The following is an 11,205-nucleotide window of genomic DNA, read 5'->3' on the forward strand; positions in this document are numbered from 1 at the left end:
CACATAGCCCTTCTATCTATACACTTAAAACACAGGGACACCCACACATAGCTGCGCCCACACATAGATATACCTGACATCAACACACAGCCAGCAAGTTGCACTGTTTGTTTATCACCTGACAAAGACCTCATAGTAGTGTTGCTGTGCCGATCAAACTATTCACTTGAGTACTAGAGGATGGATATTTGGTTGTGTTGGGATGTTGCCTTTGTGATGAGATTCAGCCTCCAGATAGAAAGAGTCACACGTCACCCGACTGCAACAGATTACAGGGAAAAGCTTTTTATTTTTGTGTGATTTTGGTTTGATTTGTTTTCATCGACATAGCATGTCAGGACCAAATACACAACAACACAGTGTCGCAAACTCGAAAGAATGTGTTGTATCTGCTTTCAAATACACTCTGCAGTGGATGACAACAATCACCCCCCCCCCCCCCCCCTCACACACACACACACACACACACACACACACACCGACTCCCTGTAGAGCTGCAGACAGGGGGGGCGGCAGCTCTTCACTCACTTTTTATTTTTTATTTTTCCTTCCTGCACAGAGCAGTGCTAGTATAGCATAAGCCAGCCAGCCAGCTCCTCACCCACAAGCAGAAATCAAGGGCTGCTGGCGCAGGCTTATGCAACGCTGTGCAATGTTTGCCCTCGTCTCTGCCAGCCAATGGAAGCCCGCCTCCTCGAACAATGGAGGAAGTCCAGAAGCTGGGACAGAAAATGTGTGGGTGTAGAAGTGCATTACTGTCTGCCTATTTTTAGCCTTTTCCATAACACAGAGTGTATGGTGTTGTCATCCTTATTATTGCGATTACAGTTATTATTACTATTATTGGTATTATTATTATTATTATTCCATGTTGGAATTGAGGATGGTATTTTCATGCCACCTGTATCATTAATCTGGGTCATGAAAAGACATGTCCACACATGTCGATCAAGAGTCGCAAAAGTTCCTTTTCCCCCAAGTCGTAAACTGACCTCTGAAATGCAGGAAGAAAGCGCTGTGCCAGTCAGGTATCGGAGAGAACACGTAGGGAGAGAGTGGAGGTGGGATTAGGATATGTAGAGGACGCTCGCTCACTCGTAGGGAGTTTTATGGGCTGTCGGTAAAAAGGGGCTGATACCATATCAGTGTTGGCTGTCTCTGACGTTCTGAGCCAAAGCAGCAGCAGCCGCAGCGGCACTCCCCTCTCTCTGAACACACACACACAGACACACACACACACACGCACACGCGCACACACACACACACACAAACATTAGCCGAATCTTTTCACTGACTGCACAGTAACCCCCCTCACCCCTCCTTAATCCTGTTTATTACAATTATCTTATCTGTGCTTGTCTGTGGCAGTGATTGCATTATCCCTCAGGCTAATCTCTCAATCCAGTCATAGTCCTGGTGCCAGCCAGATAGGTGTGCGTGAGGACAGTTTGCTTTCGCTGACTTCCCTGAGAAGGCATGCAGTCTGGGGAAGACTGTTCTCTATAGTGTGCATGTAAAATACATCTATAGTGTTTTTTCCTATTGTGTGTGTGTGTGTGTGTGTGTGTGTGTGTGTGTGTGTGTGTGTGTGTGTGTGTGTATACTGTGTGTGTGGGGGTACTGTGACTTGTGCTAGGTCAATAAAAAGTGACATTTTCCCACCCTAACTAACAGTTAGTCAGTTACTAACAGTGAGTCATCAGAAATTGACGTTGCTCAACCTGTTAACACCTACATTCAACATCATCAGTTATAATGGTCCTTCTGTCTGTCTGCTCTGTTTACAGTTCCAGAGACACCAAAGGCACCAGCGGCAGCCATTTTTGTGGCGTCTGGCGTGGGCTTTATACACCCTGTTCATCGAGAGACCGGAGGGCGGCGAGCCGAGGTGAGACGGACCGAGCGGACCAGGCACCACCACGGACCGGCCCGTCCTGCCCGGTCCCCTTCAGCGTGGCAAGGACCTCCATTGGCACTGTCCAAGATTCAACACGGGTTTGGAGAAGGAAAGAAGGACTGAGAGAGGGACAAATGGAGAGAGCGACGAGCAAAAAGGAGAGGCTGGTTGACCGCTGGTCGGGGAACCCGAGTCTCTTTTCTGCAGTTTTTCTTAACTTTTTTTTAAACCCCCCTCTTGAGGATGAGGTGGGGTTTTTTCCTCTCCAAGAAGAAGATGATGCCATACTGTTCACAAGATTTTCTCTATTCCTATTTTCATAAAAAAAGAGAGACAAATAGAAAAAGGAGTGAGAAAAAATGAACGTGTGGAGGTAGTATTTTGTACAGTATATTGTTCTTGTTTTATTGTTTGCACTTCCGTATGTGTACTTCTTGAATGACCTCTGTATGTCTTGGGAATGCCTTATTGTCTCCATGCCACCCTGGGACGAGGAAGAGGAGAAGAAGGAAGGAAACGAAAGGAAGAAGATGGGGTGGCATGGAGCTCCTGTTCTGAAAACTCCCAGGAAACCAATCAACTTGACAACCAACTAATCTCCAAAGAGGCAGTTTTTTTTTGTATTTCTTTTTCTGTTTTGCACCTCAGCTTGTCCAGTTACGTTTTTTTTTTTCAACAAGATGTAAAATATTCTTTGTTCTTTCTTTAACTTTTTGGTGTGTGTGTGTTTGAATGTATGGGCGCACGTGTGTGTATGTGTGTTTGTATGCATGAATGTGTGTGTTTTTTTTTTTTTTTGTCTATACATTTTTTGTTTTGGAATGATATGTCCTCAATGGCTTCCTCATACGGATTCAAGTCCCAGTTTGTTGTCTAGTTGTTTTGCCATGTATGAAGTGCGTGAAGTGAGCTGATCCGAAAGGGTGATATTCCTACTATAGATATGTCATGCAGACGAAAGAATCCAACCAAGTATCTCTCCAGAGAGTCTCTCCTGGTGTCTGCTCACATAAGGAGACCCAGGAGTGCTCCCTGCTCCTCCTAGTCGTTTGGGCTAACAGCGTCTCCCGATGGCATATCATGAAATGAAAGAGTATCAGAAGAAGGCACCTCTGTCATACAACCGGCAGAACCCCAGATGAGCTTTGAAAGCCGTTTTGCTTGCACTAGTGTACGTCTGCCAAGGGTGGTGGATTTGAAATACAAAGCACATTGGATTTTTTTTGTTTGTTTATTTTTTTTTATTTGCTTTTAATATTTGCTTTTTTTCTTTACCAGTCAGGGACACAAAAGTTCATAGGGATTAATTGTCCTGAAACTGAAATCTGAATGAATGTGGTGAAGTTTGAAATTTGATTATTAACACGAATCTCTCGAAGTGTGTAATGAAGGTGACTGAAAACATGGATTTTTTTTTTTTATTTGTTTCCTTTCCCAAGAGATATGACTGTGTTCATTTGTATCTCTCCTTTATTCAAATCAGACAAAATTACTAACTTATCCAGAATAGGGACACAATTAGGGTCATTGAACTACAAAATAGCAGTCCTTGACTGAGCAGAAACAATCCACTAAATGCAGTTGTTTCAACCATTTAAATTGACATAGGTGCCTCCCCTCGAAGATGTTTTCAAAGTGTGCTCGTCTTTGTTGCCAGTTAGAGAGATTCCTAACCACTTGTGTGTTTGGCACCTGAGCAATACTGTGTAAACAAATCTGTGAATCGACTGCATCTCTTCTCAGGATACTTATCTGGGCTTTTGTAAGTTTAAAACAGAAAAAGCATATGACTATATACCTTTCAGGTGACTTGTTAAACGGTGCAGTGGTGTTGTTGAATATAAATGACCACTACTTTTTTGCCTTTGATTTTTTTTTTACAAGACTAGAGGAGAAAATCTTCAGAAGAGAGAATTGAACTGTTATTACTGTTATAATGTTTTTGGTATGTTTGAAGACACTGATTCATTCTCGTCAATGCTGTTATGTGTGTTGGTTTTTTTTTATTTTTATTTTGTGTTGCTTTGTTCTTTTTAGTTTTATTATTCCTTTAATTTCCAACTTCATGTCCAAGTTTGAGGAGAAGTCCACATGCTATGAGAGGTCTGACAAAACCACATGTCTCACTTCAAATGGCTTTTAAAAACGTCCTCCTGTCCAAGTAACCCCTACTGTTACACCTTTGATCCATTTAATCCACAAAAGAAAACCCCATTTATATATTATATTTCAAGATTCAGTTTTCGAGTCTTATGCATGAAGGATGAAGATCAGAAGTGAAACCTTTGCAGTTTTGAACCGTTCACAAACCTGTCTTTTCAATTGCCACTGGGTAGCAGATACAACCTTGGGTACAGTAGACTTTCTTGTGGATGTAGCTGTAAATTGGTGACTAAGGTTGAGAGCTATTGGAGGCAGAATCTACATTTGAAGCATGTTTTTCGTTATGAGATGAGCTGAAAGTTGTTTCCTGCAAAATTTGAACTCTGAGCCAGTTAACTGTCCTTGTAGTTCTGCCTCTCCCTCTCTCCCTTTTCCATCTTAGTCTTACCATACTTCAGACTCTCTTGACCTTGTACATGCGGACTGCTCCCAAAACTTATATAGGACATTGGGGATTTTACTCATTTATTTTGTAATTTATTTTTTATTTTGTTTTCTTTTTTTTGTTTTTCCTCTTATTTATTGTTTGTATATTTGCCCATTTCCTACTGTATACATTCATGTGTGCAATTTCTCTACTTCATTTTATTGGTCTTAGATTTGTATATATTGCATTTGTGTTTCTCTGCTGAGGGGTAGGGGCCAGCATTGTCTGATTGTTTCTTGGGAGTACATTCTTATGTCCAGAATCTCAGTTGTGTTCACTCAATGAGGAAAAGCAAACAAAACAGAAACAAAACTACATTTAAAACAATCAACACAAAAAAAATGGTATAGGCAAAAAAATTAAATAGTCAGAAGGGCCAACTCTTGGTTTGAGACACCGACCTACTTGAACAAGTATAATTGCCTTCTGCACTACACCAACACATTTTTGTGCTGTGGTACGTGTACGAAAACAATCATGAGGGCAAAAACTGAAACGAGCAGAAAGCTACTGCTGTTAATAATTTTTTTTCCCAGAAAGCTGTGTCTATTTTTGAGGCTTGTTCTGTTAAGTGATGTCTTCACATAAAGGCTAAGGACCAAGCTTTCCTTCAACCACTAGCTCAAAGCCAACTGAAGCCCTGAACACTGAAATTAGCAGCTAAAGATGCTGTTTGACACTCTGCCTTTGTTAGTCATTGCACATACAAGACTTGCCCTCATGGATTAGTCAATCATCAAATTTGTCATTACAAGTTAGCCACAGTGATAATTTCACCTCGGAAGAATGATGGCAGTAAAATTAGTGTTTTACAATTTCTTCAACTCTGTCCAATTCTTATTTAAAGTCACTGGGCATTGGTTATTGGTTGGACTTTCAACAATTTTAAATTGATATGCACTGGAAAAGAAAAAAAAGATACTTTAGGGGTCCATAACGTGTCTTTAATCCCTGGCTGTTGTAGTAAAGCGTACATACATACACTCTGGGTTATTTTCTGAAATCTGACCATAAGGTGCCAGACAGGCAAATTACATGTCCTCCTGTGTTATTTTTGTATGGACTTGACGTTTTTGGTCCACTTTCTGAAGGTTGAGGTGGAGGGGAAGCAAGCCACCATGTTGCCCAGTGTTAGCATTGTTTTTTTTTGTGGGTGTTCGAGGGAAGGAGCTACTGAAAGAAGTTGTGTCCGTTTCAGCCTGACAAAGCTCGAGGATGGTCCACAAGAACAGTCAGTTTAGTGTTGAAAACCGGCAGTGTCTTGAATTATTACAATTTTTTTGTCCATTGTAATTCAATAAGAAAACCTGAAGAAGTGTGAACCTTACGATTTGTTCTTGCTCATGAACTTTTTTAAAAAACTTTCATACATCTGCTTTTAAGAGGCAGTTTTGGCCTGTAAATTGTTTTTAATACCTTTTGGGATTTCGATGAAACATCAAATGAGATCAAGGGCTTTCTTATTTTTTTAAAGAAAGGAAATTAATTTACAACATTCCTTGCTGAACTGTGGTGTGGAAAGGGTGGTACGGGCTTGTAAGATTCACTTTTAATAGTGATGTTTTTAAAAAAAACTGAACAGAATGGGGGAAAAAGCATCACATTTTACTTAAATTGGCATGGTCATATATTGGGATCAAAAAAAGAAATATCTGTTTTTCAACAAATACTGTTAGTTACATTTATTGCTGAAATCCTTGAAGTTGCCTTCATTTCATACATTTTTAACTAAGTCTTGAGGATCACACATAATCTGTATACCAAGAAATGAGACCCAGCAAAAATGTAGCAATTTTGTAAACATTGACTGTGTGTCTTCGAGACTGTACTGTGCACTCATTACTTTTCTCTCCCTGGTTTTATACAGTATGGAGGTCTAGACGATTTGTTATATAGTGCAATATATGTGCAATGTAAATAAGAGCTTTTCTCTGAAAGAAAACTTTTTTTGTTGTTGTTTAATTGGTACTTTTTTCAATAAAAATGTATTAAACTGTAAAAATTGAGTATTTCCTTTTGCTTTTTCTCTCTACACTTAAACTCATTTAAGATTATATATTGTGTACTAAAAGCATAACTTATTGTTGTTGCACACACACTACCTCTCTCATAATCACTCACTTCATCCCACCTTCTGTTTGTGTGTCTCTCTCCATCTCTCTCTCTCAGTGGCTTCCTCCCACCCTCTCTGTGTGTGTCTCTCTCTTTCTTTCCATCTCTCTTTTTCTCTCATTCAGTTCCTCCCACCCTCTCTCTTTCTCTCCATCTCTGTCTCTGGAGTGTATCCTCTTGTAACGGGCATCTCCGTGGGCAACCAGGCGTTTGGCAGTGCCTCTGCCCGCTGCTTCCCTCTCCCACTGTGAGGTCATTAATTCACTGGACCCAGTCAAGCCACCTGACCAGGCTAATGACTTCCAGTCAGACACACACACACACACACCATTCACAAGCTACCTCAGCAGGGGTGTGGTTACCCACATACACCCCTGTGCAAACCTGGCATCATAACTAGAACAACTATATTCACATGCATGCAAGCACATCTACTAGTCAGGGGTGTTGGTAAAGTACACACACACACACGGGACTCGATGTTGTGAAACAAATTTATACACACACGTTCAAGAACAGCTGTGTGGCAACACGCACTAACTATCAAACCATGTTTGCGGTGAGATTTCAACAAACACATACAGTCTTACGCAACCTAACTACACATACAAAAACATTCACTCACATGCATACTTAACCAAAACAGTGATGCTGGATAACACACAATGCACACCCTGGCTCAGGTACACACCAGGCTCACACAGTGTTCTTCAGTTAATCAGTGAACCAACACATACACACACACACTACCAAAACTGACCTGTGCCCTAGCCTCCTGCTGCGTTGTAGAGGGGTTTGCAGTGTTTACATCCATTTATAGAGTCCCCCCTCACTCTAAATTAATGTCATTTTTTACCAAAGGTCACGGCTGTCTAGGTGGACACTGGTTCTGGTCTTTGGTTATGGTCTGGCCAGATCTGGTCCAGACGGGGTGTACTGTAGAAAAGCAGAGGGGTCACCGGGGTCACTGGGGTTTGATCCCTAATGACCCTAATGTCTGTTTGGCTGCCCAAGTGAAGTCACACCAAACTACCAAAACAGAGCAGCTAAGTCTCTTGAGATTAACGCTCATTAGGGTGGCTGGAAGTTAATTGACAAAATTAACCAAAACATGTTTTCACTGTCGATCTTCTCTGTAGACGAGCAGATAAAAACCAGTCAGTCACAGAAACACACACATGCACAGAAAGTAAAACACACACACACACACACACACACACACACACACATCTAGAGAAATCTTTCAGTTAGACAATTTTTTTTCTCCTGAGCCGGAGCAGCTGGAGAGGCCACTCTGGTTACGTCTGTTGTTTTGTTTAAAGCCGTAACCCGGAGGTGTGCAGTTCCAGGTTTTTCTCTCTCTCTCATTCCCTTTCTCTCGCGTGGCAGACCTGTTGTTCAGCACTGTCAGGTATGCTTTTGCACCACCTGACTCACCTGCTCCGCCACTTCTCCGTCACCCTTCCTTTCTCCCTCCCTCCCTTCCTCCATCTCGCCGTAGGCACCACTGACATTAGCACCAGCGCCGGCTCGCTCCTGCGTCTGTCAGGGGGGGATGTGGTTTTGATCCGAACAACAGAGCAGGGAGGTAATCACAGTCAGAGCAGTCTGGGGGAAAAAACACAAAGACGCCAATCTGTCAGGCTCATCTCTCAACATATCTTACTCAAAGGAGACAGGATTGGCAGAGTAGACTTCTCCATATGACAGATTTTTTTATACACACTACTTTTTATAAAGTGCGACAATAATATTCGCTCTTGCTGAACTCACTGCTTTCCTTCAGGTATTCAGATATGTCACCCAGGGAAACACATACCTACACATTCACACACAAAACAGTATAAGGCCATGTCCAGATTAGTAGAAGTCTTTGTCAGAGTTTCTGACAGTGGGGTTCAAGCCAAACATTCAGCCTAACGCTAATGTTAACCCAAACCCTAACCTTAACTGGTAAGAAAATAATGACAATATCAGCGCACCCCCTGACAGTGAATGAGAATGTGCTTGTCAAACACACATACACACACACACTGAATGAAATGAAAAGCACAGACAGCCCCATTGACTTGATGCTGCCTGTTGATGTGTGCCGTTTTGTTTTCCTAAGAGTTTAAGGCGAAGTCCAGACCTGCATGATAAAACGCTGATGTGCATAATTAGTCAGTGTGCAGGGCTGTAAAAAAATATCCCGTCTCAGATGACCGATCTCAGATTAAGAAACCAGTGGCTCCTGCATCAGTAACCACACCCACCCCTCCACCCCACACCCCTCTCCGGCCCACCTCAGCACCTATTGTGCCTCTGTGTGTAAACAGTCCGGCGAGTAGAAGAGAGAAAAAGAAGGGGGTAGGAGGAGGAGGGGGAGAGATGATTATCCTGCTTGGGGTTTAAAATCTCCCTTGGGACAGACTGTTGTGGTGCTAGGGGTGGGGGATGGAGCCCTGTGTGTGTGTGTGTGTGTGTCAGTATGTGTGTGTGTGTGTGTGTGTGTGTGTGTGTGTGTGTGTGTGTGTGTGTGTGTGTGTGTGTTTGTGAGTCAGTATGTGTGTCAGTATGTGTGTGTGTGTGTGTCAGTATGTGTGTGTGTGTGTGTCAGTATGTGTGTGTGTGTGTGCAGACCGCTCGCTGCTGGCCTGCTGAAGTTGCTGCTCCGGCTGGATCAGCACTTTTTTTTTTCTGCGCCGGGGAGAGCCTTGGCCGCCGAGGCCCCTTGAACAATGGCTCCTCTGTTCTCCGTTCGCTCTGCTGAAAGAGACACCCATTAGTGCGCCCGTCTATCTCTCCATGGGTCGGGCCTAGGGGTCACTGGCAAGTGCGGCTCTTGTTTATGTCTGCGAGGCCAATCAAAACACCCCTGTTGCCTCTCACTCTTAACCCCTTCTGTGCAGGATCCTGCATTGGAGAGAGCAGTTGGTGTTTACACTGTCTCTCCCAAACACGCACGGTCAAAACACCTCCTTATTTGACTTAAAAAGAGTTTGAATTGGAGGAGATAGAAAACAGACGTATCAATGACAAAGACTAATAAGCTTGTGATAATTTAGTCTCCCTTCCTAGAAGCAGATAGACGTTAAGGGAGTTCACCGGAGTGCTATGATAGTGGCTCGCTACTAATTACAGTGCGGGTTTTAATGCTCAGTGGTGTTAAATGCACCCAAAGGGCTGGCTGACAGTCGTGAATAAAGGAGCAATCAGCAACAGAGCTAACAGCAAATTAGTGTTGAAAGGTGTGTCCTGAACCTTACACAGCGTGAAACCCATAGCGGTTTCCCCTGGCTGCGACTCCATCATACATCATTTCTCACCAGCTGAGAGATAATTGTCTAAATGCCGCTTCAAAGAACATGCTTATTTCCTCAGTCGGCTTAGAGTTGTTGTTGGCTGTTTTTTTATTTTTTTTTTGTCTCGAGGAAGAGAAACCAAACAAGATATTCCATTGTGTGGTATCAGTACACCGCACGGTGCAGTTACAGACTTTGAAGAAACTTAACATGCAAATCTGCATCAAAAATCATTTCAGCTTGAGTGCTACTGCAGATGAAAGATAAATATATTAAAGGCTACACACAGATCTGCTACCAGTGTGCAGTCCTCTGCTGTAAGAGTAAAAAAAATTAAGATGGTAACATTATCATTAATATATGATCATTTTAAACCTGCCAAACAGGTGGCAGAATACTAGAACTGCATGTAGTTTTCAGAAAATAAGTATGCTTCAAGACAAGTCTTTGTAGTATTAAATGATGTTGAAGGAGTTAAATCAGTAAACACAATGGTGAAAAGGTTTCCTTTTCTGTTTCCTTATCTGAATAGTTCTGTCATGCTGTGTTGTCTGGTAGCATTTTCTGGGAAAGACAGAAAGAGGGACGACAGGAAGGCTGGAAGCCAGCTCATTAACTTCCACTGTGTGTGTGTGTGTGTGTGTGTGTGTGTGTGTGTGTGTGTGTGTGCGTGTGCGTGCGTGCGTGTGTGTGTGTATGTGTGTGTGTGTGTGTGTGTGATTCTCGGGTGGGGTTTGTAGAACCGTGAGAAGATGGAGTGACTAGAACATAAACACACTATTCTCTGCCCTGCATGCGAAATAAAGCCCATAGCGGGGGACAAACACACACACACTCAAGTGTCCGGCAAAACACAGTCTCTACTTGTTTGTGGTTTGATGTCAGCTCACAAAAGAGATTCCTGTTGTCACTGTTGCAAGTCTTACACATAGTCATGCTATTTGTCCTGTTTGGAGTTCTGCTTTTACATGTTGATTGTGACTCATGTCTAAAAATAGAACACCATTAATGCAATCCACCCCGTAAAACCTCTACTTGGGTTGCTTAATGTTTTCGGTTCACCAGCATTATTTAGCAGCACGGCTGCTTTTAAACTTCTGGCCATGTTATTTAAAAAGCCTCACTCGCCATGCTCCACCCCAGTTGCGTCTTAGCCTTGAGTTGTTCTGCACTGAAAACAATTACCGAAGCAAAAAAGGTTTCTCTGAATCTCCCTTCTCGGACAAAGAGAAAGAACTGCAGTAATGCCTCCACCTTTGCCCAGTCACTTGGTTCTTATCTTGTTGCTTTTCTGGATAATTGCTCACCATTCTGGTCAGCTG

At 42.6% G+C, this 11,205-nt stretch overlaps 1 protein-coding gene across 1 annotated transcript in view; it reads left to right on the forward strand.

Annotated features, from left to right (window-relative positions):
* bmf1 (BCL2 modifying factor 1) overlaps positions 1–2,072 on the forward strand; it is a 15,911-nt gene extending 13,839 nt beyond the window's left edge. Inside the window, exon 4 of the mRNA XM_080850404.1 lies at positions 1,788–2,072. Within this exon, the coding sequence (XP_080706530.1) occupies positions 1,788–1,892 (105 nt within the window). The 3' untranslated portion in view covers positions 1,893–2,072. The remainder of the gene's footprint in view (positions 1–1,787) is intronic.
* The last annotated feature ends 9,133 nt before the right edge of the window (positions 2,073–11,205 follow it).

Source organism: Sprattus sprattus (genome assembly GCF_963457725.1).
Source record: "Sprattus sprattus genome assembly, chromosome: 13".
Classification (NCBI taxonomy): Eukaryota; Metazoa; Chordata; class Actinopteri; order Clupeiformes; family Clupeidae; genus Sprattus; species Sprattus sprattus.